Below are 17012 nucleotides of genomic sequence, written 5' to 3' on the forward strand. Positions count from 1 at the left end.
ACTGGCATGCGCGGTGGCGTCCGGTCTCAGCTATGGAGCATGCGCAGTGGAGCGCTAACGGCGCCATTTTGGGAAGAGGCTGCATTTTTTTTCCCGTTTCAAACGTTTTGCGGGCGAGAGGAGGAGGCGCCGACTGAAGCGGGTAAGCGGGTCTCTCCCTCACGGCAAAGAGGGTGGGGAGTCGCCAGACACGCGTTATTGCCCGGCGGCGGTTCCACACGCGGTGAGGCGACGCGCGACAGTCCGCGGAAATACGCGTGTCGCGCGTTCAGACGTGCGCGCCCGCATCTTGCGCCCTTCGCGCGAGCAGCGTCCGCTTTCGACCCTCTGAGGAGGATTGAGGGAGAATTCGGAAAGATGGATATGGGTTCCGAATCCTTGGGAGATAAAGGCAGCACGTATATAAATGAAATAAAATAGGTAAAGTAAGCAGTTATTGGGAAAAAGTAAAAATGTAACAAATAAAATAGTTGCATGCAATAAGTAAAATAAATTATTATTATTATTATTTATTGAATTTATATACCACCCTATACCTGGGGGTCTCAGGGCAGTTCACAGAGTAAAATCGATATAAAACCACAAAATACATAATAAAAATAAAAACAACCCAATAGCCCCCCCCCACAAAAAGCATATTTTAAAAGGGCATAGGGATGTAAATCAGATCAACCAAAGGCCTGGTTAAAAAGGACCGTTTTCGCCTGGCGCTTAAAGGTGTGTAATGAAAATAAGTAACATAAACAGTTATTGAAAAAAAAGTAAAAATGTAATAAATAAAATATTATTGGAATTATGCGATAGATAAAATAAAATAAATAGTTATTGGAAAAATCTTATAAGAAGCAGCCAAGCTTCTTGTGACGCGTTAAGGAAGACCTGATTCACGGCACAGTCCAGCCCATGCCTGCTTTTATTTGTGTTTTTACATACAGTTCAAAAAGAGTAAGAATAAAAAGAGAAAAATTAAAACCACGGTAATCCAAGGGGACACAACAGAAAACACCTAAGGGCTTCCCTTCCTCTCCTTCTCTGGCGTCTTCTCTTTTTCCCTCCCTTCTGCATACAGTGGTACCTTGGTTTATGAACTTAATCCGTTCCAGAATTGCCGTTAAACCAAGCCGTGCTTTCCCATAGCAGTGGGGGACTCAATTTACAAATGGAACACACTCAACAGGAAGCAGAACATGTTCTGCTTCCAAGGCAACATTCACAAACCAAAACATCTACTTCCGGGTTTGCACCGTTATTAATCCAAGTTGTTCATAAACTAAGTTGTTCATAAACCAAGGTACCACTATATTCCGAGTTGCTTCCAGGTGGGAGGATGGATAGGACCGCAGCCGTAAAGTGGTGAATTTTGGTTGGATTCCGGCTGCTTGTACTTACCTGGGAGCAAGTAAAGCTTTGGCATAGGTGTTCCTGGGGTTTTGCTGCTGCTGCCTTAGCAGGAGGACCCACTTAAATAGCACGTGGGAGGATTCGATTGGATTTGATATTTGTGTCCTGCTTCTCCAGCAACAAACATTGAGTTCAGAGTGCCCAGTTCATAAGAATCCAAAACATGTTTTCGGTGTCTGTTTGTCTCAGGAGACAATGGAGGAGTGTGCCTTTGCAGGTGAGGTCAAGCTTGCAGCACCTGCTGTGTCTGTAGCGACCGATACAGGAAAGTCATGATTTGCTGCATCTGGGGCAGATGAAAGTATCCTGTTCTGCTGCTGCAGATGCACCATGGTTTTCTTCTCTCTGCACTCGTTGGTCCTCTGGTCACTGCTGTGGATACACAACCTGTCTGTCTGTCTCCAGGCACTACGATCCTGCAGGGGATTCCCATATGGTGGGATTAATGTTGTCAGCCTTCATGTCACACTTTCAAACAGGCTTTGTAACAGAGAGTCGGTCCGGCAACAGGTCTGGCTTCTGAATCCACGACATTTATTAATTCTCAGCATGGCTGACTCACTGGTTTTCTCACTTGCTGTCATTTTCCAGAAACATGTCTAGCGGTTCCAGGAATCCAATTTGGTGAAATGTGTAATGGCTTGCTTGATTAAAAAAGGCAGCGTCTACTCTCCGGAATCAACTGTTTCTTGTCTTCTGGCAGATTGTAGCCTTAGCAATAGTAGTTGCTCCTTGAAATCCCACAGTTCAATTCAGTACAAGGACAGGCTCTATAGGTCTGCATCTCAAGCATTGGAGGCCTATATTGAAGATTTCGATCTCAGCCTTGCGTCGCCAGAAGTAAGACCTGGAAAAATCTGCCTTATCCAGAGTACTCGTAAAGACCTAAGGTCCTCGGAGGACAGTTTCAAGCGCAAATATGGTATGTGAGTGTTATTCCATTTGTGTCAGGCAAAACCTTGGCCCCTGTTAAGGGTCACTGGAGAGTGGCAGATGATGCACATTTTTTATTGCTTAGCTTACCTAATTTTGATCTTACTTGCATTTCCTATCTTGTGATGCTTAGGTGGCTTCCAGTGAGAGAGAAGTGGCAAGTTTGTATATAGGATTAAAGTGAAATATAACACTCCACAAATGGGAGACACATTGTAATAACATTAATAACTTCATAACATTGCTTAAGAAAGGGGTCATATTTCTGTTACAGCAGCTACTAGTCATTTCTTTTATACATTCATGTTAGATGATGTGAATAATGTAGCAGATGATATAACTAGTTAAGACTAACTTAAGTGTTTTGGTTTAAGCAATGGATGTATTTTTATGCTGTTTTTCATACAGTTATTGCCTTTTAAAGTGGCTGTCATCAGTAATAAAAGAGGGGGGCTGTCATCATTAGACTTACAAGCTAAAAAGAAAGAGACACAAAAAAGGGGGAGTGAATGGAAAAGGTAGAAGAGGATGCTCATTTCTTCAAGGTTAGAACAAAGTGGGCATTTATATCCAGGACAGGACAGGTTGATTTTCCCTTGCTGGTGCTCTTGCTTGAATAGCAATCACTTGTTGGTCAGATTGTACTTTCCCCTTGTTTCTGCAATTCAAGAGCAACATGCTTTCAGGCAATGAGAAGCAAGCAAGCTCTCTGCAGCTGCTCCTTCTGTGGTGATGGATAGGACCACATTGGTCTCTCACTTGCCTTGATATTATACCAGGGAGGCAGCCTCCCAGTGCCCCTTGGCTGCATCGCTGGTGGCAGAAGCCAGTGTTTTCTTCTCTTCTGCTCTACAGTCCCAGGACAGCTATCAGCTGGATTTGCATGATCTTTCAGGTGGGAGAGGGGGAAGTGATAACACAGAACTTAGAATTGTAGCCTGAAAGTTTCGGGCATGTGGCTTTTATTTAATGTTAGTGAAGAACTGATCATACAAACAGTGAACAGTTTTGTTGCACATGAGTAATATGTCTGATTAAGCATTTTCATAGGAAGTGGCTGTTTCTATGAGCAAAGATACATGCATTTGCTGGCTGCACCCCTCAAAGAAGCAGCCGTTCCAACTTCCGTGAGAATTTTAATGGACATTACGTTACTCTTGCAAGTAGATCACTCTTGTGTGCAGTTATTTGCACTGTCTTCTCATAAGCAATTCCCACAGAGTTCATTGAGCAACCTTAATATATTTCTAGTAAAATTGCACCTTTCTAACATCTTTTAGCAGGGACGTGGGTGGCGCTGTGGGTTAAACCACAGAGCCTAGGACTTGCTGATCAGAAGGTCGGCGGTTCGAATCCCCGCGATGGGGATGAGCTCCTGTTTCTCAGTCCCTGCTCTTGCCAACCTAGCAGTTCCAAAGCACGTCAAAGTGCAAGTAGATAAATAGGTACTGCTCCGGCGGGAAGGTAAACGGCGTTTCCGTGCACTGCTCTGGTTTTGCCAGAAGCGGCTTAGTCATGCTGGCCACATGACCCGGAAGCTGTACGCTGGCTACCTCAGCCAATAAAGCAAGATGAGCGCCGCAACCCCAGAGTCGGCCACGACTGGACCTAATGGTCAGGGGTCCCTTTACTTTACCTAACATCTTTTAAATGAATTTATGTTGCTGGTTGTTGTTTTTTACAGTTTTTTAATGTGACATCTCTCTCTCTCTCTCTCTCTCTCTTACTTCTTGTTTTTCAGCTTTGGAGAAATTTGAGCAGCAAGCCATATTAGGGTCAGTTGCGCCACATCTGAGGAGAAAAAATGCCTATGATGCAGATATGCTTAGTCTCACTACTGATGATCTTCTAGCATTCCCTGCAGATGGTTCTTTACCTTTTATCCATGCTGCTGCCTTAAGACCTGTGCCTCAAAGTATCAACCAGAACAGGAAGTCGTTGACAGCATCTGCTTCCTGTGCTCATCAGGCTTCATCCTTTGGCAATGAAAAAGTATCGAATTTTCCTGAAAATCCAAGTTCCCCTCCATATCAACACTCTAGCAGAAATGTGTACACACAACACAGATTTCAGAGATATGACTCTGGGCATTCTGTGAAGGACCACCTCATGGAAGAAGACAACTCAGAATCTGTATTTCATAAGAACTATCCAAGGTGGCTTACAAGCCAGAAATCTGACCTAAGTGTTTCAGGGATAAGCAGCATTCCCAGTTTCAAGTATCCAGTCTGGCTGAAGAGTCATAATCTCTTGCCGGAGTCAAGCAATGAAAGTTCTACCTGGGCACCAGGTGGAGAGGACGGTACCACATTTTTGGAAAATAGCAAGAGACTGATGAGGAGTCAAAATGATGTGGAAAGGTCAAACCATCCTGGACGTTCTGGGCATAACGATTTGTTGGACCAACAACATGAGCATGAAGTTCAGAGAAACTGCCACTATGATATTCCAAGTGCCTATTTCACACCTCAGGGCTCAAAACACAGGCATTCAGTTACAGGTAACTCACAGGTGCACTTCATTTAGTGGTCAACAAGTTTTTGAAGCATGTGGTGATCATGAAGCCAGACTGTTTCTTACATGTTTTCATAGAGAGTAAAACAACATTCTGCTACCCTTATACCCATTGGCCTGATTCAGAATCAATACTGCCCAATCCCTAGCCGTGGTTGGGTGTCAGTAGTGTAAGCTCACATACTCCTCCTGACTTCCATTATAATATCTGAGTTAACCATAGTTAGCATATGGTGAAGCTGTGTTTTCACTAACCATAGTTAACACCAAAGCACAATTTAAAACCATGGTTTTAAGTGGATCTCTAAATGGTGGTTTGGACCTACTGTGGTTAGAAATAATCAGAACTTAAAACAGCAGCAGAGATTATGATAGAAACTAATAAAACCTATGCATTATTTAAAAACTTGGTAAACTGCATGGTTTTAGCTTGTTTTTCATAATGAAATTTTCTGTAATAAATTATTTTATTGTTGGGAGTACTTTAAAGTACTGGGGAGGCCCAGCCAGATGGGTGGGGTATAAATAATAAATTATTATTATTAAATTATTATTAAATCTTATTTGATCTATAGCTTTTATCTGTAAGCTGCCCAGAGTTTGATTTTTATTACAGAAAGCATGATACAGTATAAGTCAGTGAGAGAAACGTTGCAAATTCTGACATGCCATTCTGAAATTGGAGGAGCAGCCAGTATTTTTCTAATTGGCTGTGGCTAGACTCACTCACTTTGTCAATTAGATGGGTCAGTCTAATTGAAAAAGGCCTCTTAAGTATATTCATAACGCCATTCGGGGTCTTGAGGTCTGTGACATTTTTGTGCCACTGTCAAATGCATACAAGAACAGCGGCCATTCATGACAGCAGTAATTAGTATGGCTGCTATTGCGAATGATCACTGTTCTTATCTTCTATACATTTGACCTAAGATAAGAACAGTGACCATTCTTAACAGCAGTGTCACTAATTACTGATGCTATGAATGGTCACAGTCCTGATCTTCTATACATTTGTCCTTTGCATAACTGTCAAAGGCATACTGGATTCCACTTATTTCATGGCCTTTGGTCCTGCTGTTTACATTTTCTCTCTCTTACGCAGTGTTTGTCTCTGTCTGCCAAATGAGAATAACATTTCACACACGCCTAACCCTGCTTCCTTGTAAGCCCCATTTAAATCAACAAGACTTACTCCTGAAGAGACGTAGTTATGAATGGACTGTGCCCTTACTTTAACACAGTATACTTCTTTTTATTGTAGCAGATCTTCTCAACACAAAACTGTTATAACTTTAGATACCTGTGTTTCTTTTGATTAACATGCAGTACAGTCATACCTTGGTTGACGAACGGAATCCGTTCCGGAAGTCAGTTGGACTTCCAAAACGTTCGCAAATCAAGGTGCGGCTTCCGATTGGCTGATTGGCCCCAGAAACAATGACAACAGCCGAAATGGATATCCGGGTTACAAAGAAAGCTCACAAACCGGAACACTCACTTCTTGGTTAGTGGCGTTTGGGAGCCAAAACGTTTGTCAACCAAGGCATTCGTCAACCAAGGTACAACTGTATACACCAGATGTGAATTCAAGGTGACTTGCATTTAATTGTTATTTTCAATAAATGATTTCAGATGAGGGTACTGATCTAATACTTCAGAAGACAAGAGGGACTCAGGAGACTTCTGCTGACGAATTAACCAATGCGCTGAAAAATGATGGCAGCCCTTGTACAGTGGATATGTTAGAAGCAGAACGATCATGGGATAATGTTCCTATTGGTTTGTGAGTAAACAAGACATACACATAGCTTTGTTATGAAAGCATATCAAGGATATATCAGTGTAACGTTCAAGAGTATGGTTCTTCACCATCTTAATTTGTACAGCAGACCTCCAACCGGCCTGAGCATGAGCAGTACCTAGGGACAGTCTTCTGCAATGAACTCCTGGTATTTTTCAGAGGACATAATAAGTGCTGGATCAGGCTAGCGGCCCATCTAACCTGGCATCCAGTTTCCCACAGTGACTAAATGCCTACAGGCAGCCCATATTCAGACCAGTGTTAGAAGCTGATCGCCAAATGGAACCTTAAACCTGGGTTATGGTAGCCACAATGGAATGGCTAGGTGCCTTTTCTGCTGTGATTTTTTTTTTAAAAAAGTATTATTAATTTCATTTCTAAACCACTTTTTATTTGAAAGGGAAAAAATCTCAAAGCTGTTTACAACACATTAAAACATAAAACAATCCAGAATAAAATAAATTCAAGCTTCAAGGAAAATATTCCAGATCCTTCTCTAAGTAACATTTTGCTTTCCTCATATTTATTTACCTATTTAATTTATAGAACTGCCCCATAGCAGAACTATTCTAGGAAGCCAGTGGTTAGAGTGTTGCACTAGGACCTGGGATAGCAGAGTGCAAATCCTCACTCAGTCATGAAGCTCACTGGATGACCGTGAGCCAGTCAAAGGCTCTTAACCTACCTCACAGGGTCGTTGTAGAGGTGATGGCCGGGGTGTGAGTCATCCCTGAGAATTTTTCTCGCTCTCCTAAAGCAACAGTCCCTTGCGATGTCATCTAGCGGGCTCAGGGGACAGCCCATGATATCATGTGCTGTGTTCACCACCCTCTGTAGAGACTTTCTGTCCGTGGCTGTCGAGGCAGCATACCACACTGTGATACGATATGAGAGGACACTTTCTATTGTGGACCAGTGGAAGGAGTTCATCAGTTGTTGTTTAACATTATTCTTTCGCAACACCCTGAGGAAATGGAGTCTCTGTTGGGCCTTTCTGACCACATAAGTTATATTGATTTTCCAAGTGAGGTCCTCACTAAGGTAAACTCCCAAGAATTTAAAGTAGGAGACTCTCTCCACACAGCCCCCCCCCATATACAATGGGGCAGGTTCCCCTCTCTTCCTCTGGAAGTCCAACACCATCTCCTTTGTCTTACTAATATTTAGGTGCAAGTTATTCTCTAAGCACCATGTAGATACTTATTGAACCTCCCCCCTGTATGTTGTATCATCTCCGCCTGCAATTAGGCCCATTATAGTAGTATCATCTGCAAACTTAATAATTACTGTGGATGGATCAAATGATATGCAGTCATATGTGTACAAAGAGTACAGGTAGGGACTTAGCACACATCCCTGCGGGGTGCCAGTGCTAAGCTTCAGGGAGGTGTATATAACAGTCCCAACCCTCACTGTTTGTGTCCGATCCCTCAAAAAGTCTTTAATCCAGTCACAGATGGTAGAAGAAAGGTCCAGATCCGTCAGCTTTTTAATAAGAATGTCCGGGAGGATGGTTTTAAAAGCCGAGCTATAATCAATAAACATTCTATGCTATGGAAAAGCTGTTTTGTTAAGTGCATTAAAAAAATAATCAGCCATTTAACTCTGCTTACAGAAACAAAAACATCACCAAATCATAACACTCACAGAATATTAATGCTCATTGATACCAATGTTGTTATACTATCTGACTTTCAGGACTGTTTTTGACTGAAAAAGTCTCCCACTGGTTTGTATACAGCTATGCTAAAATATTTTTGAGAATGAAAATCTATTTCAGACGAGACATTAAGCTCCAGATATCTGTCTACAGGAAAATTCCAGTACCTGTGTGTTGTGAGGAGGAGACCTTTCCGCAAAACCCCAAAGCAGGCATTGTTAATGAATTTTTGGAAGATTGCTTAAAGAATGTCGGGCAGGTAGGTTAAAAGTGAAGCTTGAGTGAATATCATAGCATCCATCTGTCTCGAGAGACAATGGAGTGTGCTACCCAGGGGTTCTTTATCTTTAACCTATAACATATAGTACTAAAATGGAAAAACAGCCCGCCCAAGCACATTCCTAAATAAATTTATGAAATCCTTTTAATATAGATATGGAGCTAAGGTGGAAAATTGCCACTTAAAGCACAATCCTGAACTTCATAGGGGAGGATAACTTTTTCAGCTGCTGTATTGAGTTCAATGTCCTTTGATTACAATATATTTCTTTAGCTCCAGGAGGACACGTTCTCTGGAGGGAATCATCATGGCCCTGTGGAAGCTTTGAAGCTAATGCTGTTTAATCTTCAAGCAGTTCAGCACAGCTTTAACCAGAACAAAACTGCTGGACAAAAAGAGGAATTGAAGAAAGTAAGTTCTTCCGTTTTGAATGAGACTCTCCTTGATGTTTAATTATTTTCTATATTTTTACCCCCTCTCTTGAAAATACTGACTGAAAAACTGAGGCATAACTATCTAAATTCAAAATGACCTGGAAATAAAACCACATGCAGAAATGTTTAGCGTACAAAGCCTCTTAGGCAACTGGTGATTCTGTTTTGATGGAGATGGAGAACTGTAGGGCAAAACTTGATCTGCTAAATGACTGAGAAGGATTGTAAAGAACTTGGCCATGCTAAAAATGCTATATACAGTGCCATTGCATGTGAGCTTTATTTTATTTTATTTTATTTTTTAAAAAAGCATACACAAAAACCTACCATTGTGCCTGTAAACATGAACCCGGGGCGTTTAAACAGTGGCCCTTGATGCTACTTGCCTGAGCCAAGCAGTTAGATAATAGAAATATATTGCTATAAGTATAAGTGATCATCATCCTTCACATACACTATTTCATTTATTCTTGGCAACAACTGTTTAAGTAGGCCAGTATTATCATTATCTTCAGTGGCACTTTACGAAAAATAAGAATCCAAGTATCTGCCCTGAAGTGTATACAGTCTAAAATCTGATTCAGAGAAAGGTACGGAAAGTGTAGAAGGGATAAAATGGGACAAAAAAACATGTTGTTTCAGTTGCATATTCTTAGACTTCTTTACGGAACACAGAGATTGTGTAAAAGCAGAAAAGTTTGGATTTAATGAGAGATTTGAAGTAAGAGAGGTGGTTTGTTATTATGGGTGGGCACTAAGGCACCAACTGAGTTCATGGCCAAAATAAGGGGTTTTTTTGGGGGGGACAAGGGGGGCAGGCCGCAAGCTGGAGTTTGAAAGCAGCAGTTTCTTATCTGAAGATTGCCTGGTGCATTTTGATGAGAGAAGGTCTTCCTGCGTCTTTTAATTGGAGCACCTGTTAAAATAACTCAGGCAAAATAAATTGCTGCTTCCAAACACCAGCACCGGCTTACTTCTCAAAATCCAGCTTTTGCCACACCTCCCATTCCTTCTGTAACTGTTAATATTTGCTGCTGAATTGTTGTTGCAGCTTTACAATTAAAAAGGATATGCTATTTTGCACAATGGCTTATATACAGGTTGTTTGCCGCCTCGGGCCACAGATTGTAGGAAAGGCAGGATTAAAGAACCTTGAATGAATACATAAGCCCAAGTACATGTAACCAGCTTGAAGCTGTTCCCCTCCCTTCTGTTTTCATTGTTTTTGCTGCCGCTGCCAAGGTGTGATTTGAACCAACGACTTCATGGCTCACAGTGTTAGCAACTACATTTCACCAACACTGCAGCATGTTTTAAGTAAAAAGATACGAAAAACCCTGTTGGATCAGGCCCGTGGTCCTCCAGTTTGACATCCTGGTCTCACAGTGGCCAACCAGAAACCTATGGGAAGCCCAAAACAACGGCAAGGCTGATACTGTATTTTTCTTTTAAAACTTATACCTAATTTTTCTGTGCTGTGCCAGTGATGGCATATACTTGCAGGCCCCGCTTTCTGAATACATTACATTCCGAGAAAACAGTTCGCTAGGCAAGTGTTTGCATAACAAGCTAATGCTTTACATTAATTCCTATGGGAGCATTTCTAATCCGTGGTGTCTCCGATTTGCCTCCCTCCCTGATTTCTGCCTGAAACTTCTGCAGCCAATCAGCAAAAGCCAAACAAAGGGAAAACTGATATGCCTTATCTCACCTGTTACCTGATTTGTCTGATCTCTCTTCGTCCATGGTTTCTGCCTAAAATGGCTGCCACCGACCAGCAAAACACAAGAAAGGGACAAACTCTGGCTGTTTGCAGTTATCTGAATCAGCTATTTGTGTAGCAACGTTTGGGTATAATTATTTGCATTTGGATAACGAGCATTCCGATGGAGGGACCTCTGTTCAGTATATTGCTTGGGATTCTGCTTATATTCTGATAAAACAGTTGTGCTTATTTGCTTATTCATAAGGAAATTTTAAACTTTTTCTCTGTACCTCCCAAGAGAGAAAGAAAGGATGTTCAGAAAGAAATGTGCCCTTGAGCAATGCTGCTAAGCAAACCTTGCTTCTTTTTCAGACTTTTTTAGATGAAGATGTGGAATTTAAACTGCATGATCATGATATCATCCCTGTAAAATCACTTCAGAGGTAAGCAGGCTGAGGTCCCCAGACCTAAGTCTTGGCCCCAAACCCAATTACACAAATTAGTTCCAAATTAATACAATTTTGTTAAGAGGGCTCCCATGCACCATTCTTGATGAATCCTTATGATCTAATATTACTGCATGTCATATTCTTATTTATTTCTATTACGATCCATTTTTCAAAATTATCACATAATTAACAGCTTAATGATTTCTATTTATGTTACTATATTATTCAGCTTCCAAAAAAAGAGCTTCAAGTGAGGAACCATAGCTTTTTCCTTTTCATCCTGCATGTGCCACATTCAAAAGTCAGTTGTTAGTCTCTTGGCCTTATATGTGTTATAAATAAAAATATGCCCTTTTCCCTTATGGGGTATCCAAGAGCCCGTATAGAGTCCTTACATAGGTTCCCTATTGGTAGGAGAAAATAACAGAGGCCAACCAGAGAATATTGAGAAGCAAAGCAGCTAGTAAGCTTGATTTTTATTGATCTGTTGCAACAGGGTGCTCCCCTCACTCGCAGGAAAGGAGGAGGACCCACAAAAATGCTGTGCAAGGGCTTATAAAGACTTTTGAAATTCCCATCCTGTAGATCAAGACCACCCCCAGAAACATGATACATACATCACAGAAGGGGTGTAACCTAAGACCACCCCTCAGGTACATCACAGAAAAGGTGGTCTTAAAACAGAAATTTCAATATTGTTTTTCTCTTATCCTTGTTTATTTCCTGTCTGGCAGGTTACTTGATTGGATTGCCTGAGGAGCCTGGCCAGTCTTTTGTAGTGATAAATACTTATTCAAACACCCTTAAGACAGGATTTGTGAAGGAAAAGACAATGGGGAGGCTTTTCCACTTTGACCATGCAGAGAAACATTTGCTCAGTTTAGGAATCAAAATGGTTCCAGGTTGGCCTTCCTGTGCCGATCTATGTACATGCGGTTATGAACATTGCCATATATCTAAGACCATAAAATTCCTATCACATATGCCTCTCTGATGTTTTCCATTTTCCTGTGGCATTTGGGGCTATCTCCTTACTCCCACTGTTGTTGAATTCCAGCCTGGTTGGGGCGGAGCTGCAACTTCAAGGTTAAACCCTTTTCTTTCTCCGGCTCAGCTCCTTCCCATAATACTCAAGAAGTTCCAAATCGACCACAGCAGATCCCTCCCTTCCACTGGCAACGAATCAGCAGGTTCTAGACATTCCCCATTTCTTCCTCCTGCTGGGAAGGGAGGGGAAAGGAGGCGCCATTCCTCTTCCAACATCCCAAAAGCCCTCATGCTGCTTTCCTTTCACTGCTACTATACCATTTTTCTTTTTTCTTTCTTTTTTTAAAGGTTATATCTCAACATCTCTATGATTTCTTTCAGTCTTTTTTTTGGGGGGGGGGGTAGGCCACAACTCCCAGTGACACCCTTCCAAACAAAGCAACCACGCTCTCCCCCCCACCTTTACTCCTTTCAAGCCACACTCAGCTTTACATTTTATTTTAAATCTCAGTGTGACATCGTACATCAAACCATCCTCGTGTGTATAGCTTAAAATTCGATATTAGGAGAGGGTTGCCGAATCATAAGTGTAAAAACTTACATAAAATATAGCAGAGAGCACCCCTCTCCTCCATCTACCTCCAGCACAAGATAGAATCTTCTCCTGATTTCACACCTCAGTTCCATGCAGCTGATTGTTCACAGTTATTATGTCCATTTTTTCTGATGCGCACCTATTCTTAATGCCAATTAAAACCCAGTTATACGGAGAACCTCTGCATCCAATGGTGATTTGGGGGTGGGTTCACATCAGGCTGTAAGTGCATAGTACCCATCGCCTCCACCTGTCCCCACGCTGATCTGTGCGGGGGCAATTGAGGTGATGACTGGTTGCCAATACCTCCTGTACCCCGAGAGGCTTACAGGGGATTGTTTAACCCTTCCATTCCCATTTTTCAGCCTGTGCCTGTCTCCGATGTTGAGAGAGCCATCACCATGGGGCGGGACAGGAACTGGAAGCCTGGTTTGAATGGTTTTCTCTTCCCCACCTGCACCCTCTTCATGAGGAAGGAAAATAAAGGCTTGAGCCTTTGTCACAGCTCTTACGAGCTGCAACAGGACTGCCTGCTTAGAGAATTTTAAAGTTGTGAGCTGGGACTTCTTTTCCTTACATCCATCCATCGGCTTCCTTATTTTCTGCACTAATTATTTATTTCTGAGCCATACTGTTAAATCTGGGTTGGGTATGGTATAACGTAACAGGTTGAAAGCAAGCTTATCTGAAAGTGTAGCCCACTCATATAGACTTAACTTACTCCATTGCGGAGTAAAAGAAACGCATTGAAGTTTGGGGGCCTCAACTTAAGTCTATCATGGCCTGCTTATAGGTTTTCTGGAGGCATCTGGCCACCGCCAGAAGCAGGATGCTGGGGTAGACGGATCTTTTGGGCTGATATAGCAGGGATCCTATGCATTAAAAGAGAGCCAGCAGATCACTAAAACCTTGGTTCAACATATCGTTAATGGGCTGATCTGATGTGCTCTGAGAAACCAAAGGAAGAACAGCCTCGGTCCTGTATGCCTGAAGGAGCGTCTCCAGCCCCATCGTTCAGCCTGGACACTGAGATCCAGCACTGAAGGTCTTCTGGCGGTTCCCTCATTGCGAGAAGTGAGGTTACAGGGAACCAGACAGAGGGCCTTCTCAGTAGTGGCGCCCACCCTGCGGAACGCCCTCCCTTCAGATGTGAAGGAAATAAGCAGCTATATTATCTTTAAAAGACATCTGAAGGAAGCCCTGTTTAGGGAAGTTTTTAATATTTAATGCTGTATTGTTTTAACACTCGATTGGGAGCTGCCCAGAGTGGCTGGGGAAACTCACCCAGATAGGCGGGGTATAAATAATAAATTATTATTATTATATAACACTACTATGCACAGAGATTGATGCTCATACATCTGTTTTGCTTTGTTTATAGGGCTTTACATCATTTATCTCGACTTAAAGGTCTGGTTGATGACGCAAGTGGCGAAGAATAATCAAAAAACAGCTATCAAGACATGAAGCATACATTGTCCTAAATCTGTGAACTGGGGGAAATTCCTAGGGCAGTCTCTTAATCAAAACCTGGACATTCATGGGATAAATACTTCTCAAACTACAGCGTATACCTACCACTTCAGCTCAACTGTGTTTTGATGGATGTTCTCTATTGAAATTTTTTTGACTTTTCGAAAACTTGCACAAGCACATTGAATGGGCTGGTGGCACTGAGTTGAATTTGGGGCTCCCTCTTTTTCTCCACTCCCACAGGCAACTGGCTTCATCCATGCTATACACCATAAGAAGCCTTTGCAAGTCCCCTGTGTTCTGTGCAGCATGAGTTGCTTGGGGAAAGCCAGCTCTAAAACCTTGCTTGAATTCTCAGGTTTCACTGTTTTCCAGCACAACAGAGACAAGGTCCAAAGGATTAAGTGTCACCCACAGGCTATCAAAGCTAACCTTGGGAACGCAGGAAATCAAGATCATCAAACGAGAACAGCCTTATTGCAGAAATTGCTTTTTGTTTGTCGATTCACTGTGTTTACACAGGTGGGAGGGTGACCTTCAGAATACAAGCTGCCTTCCTTTCACTTCTAATCATGCTTGGCATCATAGGATTAAATTTCAGCATTGTAAAAAATATACCGGAGATTTCTAGGATGGCACATTCTGGGAAACCATAATAGTCAAGCTGTGATGTCTCCCGCTTTCTGTCTGGAAGTGCTATGCTATAGGCTTGGGGAACTATGATGAAATCCAGGAGTTTTCATAGAAATGTGTATTATAGCTCTTGTTCTTGAGAATGAGGGCAGTTAAAAATGTAAGTTCTCACAAAGTATAGCCATATGAAGCGACTCAAATACCTTTAAAAGTGCCTTTTCCCACATAGGTTGGAATATCATTTGTTGCTCCAAGACTGTTGGAATATTTTTTAAAAAAATATATAAAGATTGATGCTGCTGGTGCCAGACATTTGGCTATATTTTCAGCTAATGTTAACCATCCCTAATCCTTAAACTTGAATAAAAAATGTCCAGTGTCTCTTTCAGTGCAACCCTAAGCATGCCTGTTCTGCTGTCTTAACTGAGGGTCTACCATCATGAACTTGGTCTGTTGGGCTTGTGGAGTTTAGCCTGTGCTGAAATTTTGATGCCCAAATTTCTAGCTCTTGGTCTCATGAATAAAGGACATTCTTCATCTAACTTTTGAGATACTTGGGTGATGGATACTGTGGGTTCCAGGTTGTGTTTGGGGCTGTAGCCAAGAGGTGCTTCCCAAACAAAAAATGTGTGCTGTTTTTGGAAACCAGTTTGAGTTGCCTGTTTATAAAGCAAAACAAAAAACCCCCTGCTCTTTGATATGCTGAAGGAGTATATGAATTGTCCTTAAGTTGGATCAGACACCTGAGCATCAGCTGAACAATATTTTGTGTGCTTTTTCAAATCTGGGGTGGGCGGGCTTTGAGAAGACAGGACACATGTATAAGATGTTCAACATGCTAAATAAAAGTTTTGCTTATCCACCACCAGGCTTGGTTTAGAAGCCTTCCTGGTATGTTGCATTAATGGATCCTTTCTCTGATCCAATAGAGCGCTAGGCAAGGGGAGAAGGTTTTTCCACAAAATCCGCAGGGAATATAATTACATGCAGTGAGTTCCTTTTGACTTAATTTCCATAGCCAGCATATTGATTATATAATTTATATATCCAAAGTATTTTTACTTCGGCCTTCAGCCAGAAAGGTTCTTATAGTGATTTACATAAATTCAGCAAAACCCAGACAGTTGCTGCTTCCAGGTTTACAATCTAAAATCCATGATACGAAAGGAAAACGGGATGAGGAAGGCAGAGAAAAACTGGTACCAGTTCTTTAAATTACTTAAAAGTTCTTACAGTGACTAACGGAAATGGAAACTGTTCTGGGTGAGGAGTAGCTGAATGGAGTTGGCCTCTCTGCAGAACTGATAGTGTGGGCTTCACTTCCTATCTCTCCCTCTTCAGCAGCCTGAAGGAATGGCTGTCGGCAGCAGAGGGAGCCGGGACCCAGCTGGAGCTAGTTTCTCAGGGTAGTCAATGGAGTGTCCCTCTCCAATGAATTAGGAATGCAGGCTGTGTCTAAGCAGAAATATTGTTAGTGCTATTCAAATTCTGAATCATTAGGAATTCATGGCAGCAAACATCTTCTTGGTTTTATTTGTGGGAACAATCATTGTGCCAAATTAACCAAACTAACTCATAAAGCAATGATCCAGTCCACAGGCAGCATAGTGTGAGGTTTCCATGTGTCAACAGAAATCTTCTGTCTAGGTTCCTGTCTGCAGCATTCCCTACTGCATTTAAAGGCCATTAGTGTCTAGGGACATTTTTCTGCAGGGTTCCCCCCATCCGGTGGTTGGAATCCCCACGACGGGGTGAGCTCCCGTTGCTCGGTCCCAGCTCCTGTCAACCTAGCAGTTTGAAAGCATGCCAAAAAGTACCATTAGATAAATAGGTACTGCTCCAGCAGGAAGGTAAATGGCATTTTTGTGCGCTGCTCTGGTTTTGGTGTTCCATTGCGCCAGAAGCAGCTTAGTCATGCTGGCCACATGACCTGGAAAAACTGCGGACAAATGCCGCTCCCTCGGCCTGTAAAGCAAGATGAGCGCTGCAACCCCAGAGTCGTCTGCGACTGGACTTAACTGTCAGGGATCCTTTACCTTTACCTTTTTTAGTGTCTCGGGAAAGCATGGCCTCCATGGGGCTGTCCCTGAATAAGTCTGGCCCAACCCATAGCCGCGGACATGCCTTGGACCTGGTGTTTACCTCTA

General features: G+C 42.2%; 1 protein-coding gene across 4 annotated transcripts; it reads left to right on the forward strand.

Moving 5' to 3' along the window:
• Window positions 1-3: 3 nt before the first annotated feature.
• LOC310744396 (lung adenoma susceptibility protein 2) lies at window positions 4-15730 on the forward strand. Of its 4 annotated transcripts, none has more exons than XM_083575739.1 (8): window positions 4-142; window positions 1993-2323; window positions 4076-4834; window positions 6481-6631; window positions 8463-8568; window positions 8863-9000; window positions 11101-11171; window positions 14141-15730. In XM_083575739.1, the coding sequence occupies exons 2-8, from the start codon at window positions 2038-2040 to the stop codon at window positions 14199-14201; spliced, it is 1572 nt and encodes a 523-aa protein (XP_083431865.1). In that variant the 5' UTR covers window positions 4-142; window positions 1993-2037; the 3' UTR covers window positions 14202-15730. The 4 variants fall into 4 exon arrangements, with proteins under 4 accessions (XP_083431865.1, XP_083431867.1, XP_083431868.1 ...); XM_083575741.1 differs by having other exon boundaries at window positions 8869-9000; XM_083575740.1 differs by having other exon boundaries at window positions 63-223.
• The last annotated feature ends 1282 nt before the right edge of the window (window positions 15731-17012 follow it).

The sequence above is a fragment of the Podarcis filfolensis genome, assembly GCF_964270895.1.
Source record: "Podarcis filfolensis genome assembly, chromosome: 11".
In the NCBI taxonomy this organism is placed as follows: domain Eukaryota; kingdom Metazoa; phylum Chordata; class Lepidosauria; order Squamata; family Lacertidae; genus Podarcis; species Podarcis filfolensis.

What these genes read in the sequence shown, in the direction of transcription:
- LOC310744396 (XM_083575739.1), top strand. Translation starts at nt 2,038, where the DNA reads ATGGCTTGCTTGATTAAAAAAGGCAGCGTCTACTCTCCGGAATCAACT. An exon ending in ACACAGGCATTCAGTTACAG is followed by an intron (nt 4,835 to 6,480) that starts GTAACTCACAGG and finishes AAATGATTTCAG; the next exon opens with ATGAGGGTACTGATCTAATA. An exon ending in GATAATGTTCCTATTGGTTT is followed by an intron (nt 6,632 to 8,462) that starts GTGAGTAAACAA and finishes ATCTGTCTACAG; the next exon opens with GAAAATTCCAGTACCTGTGT.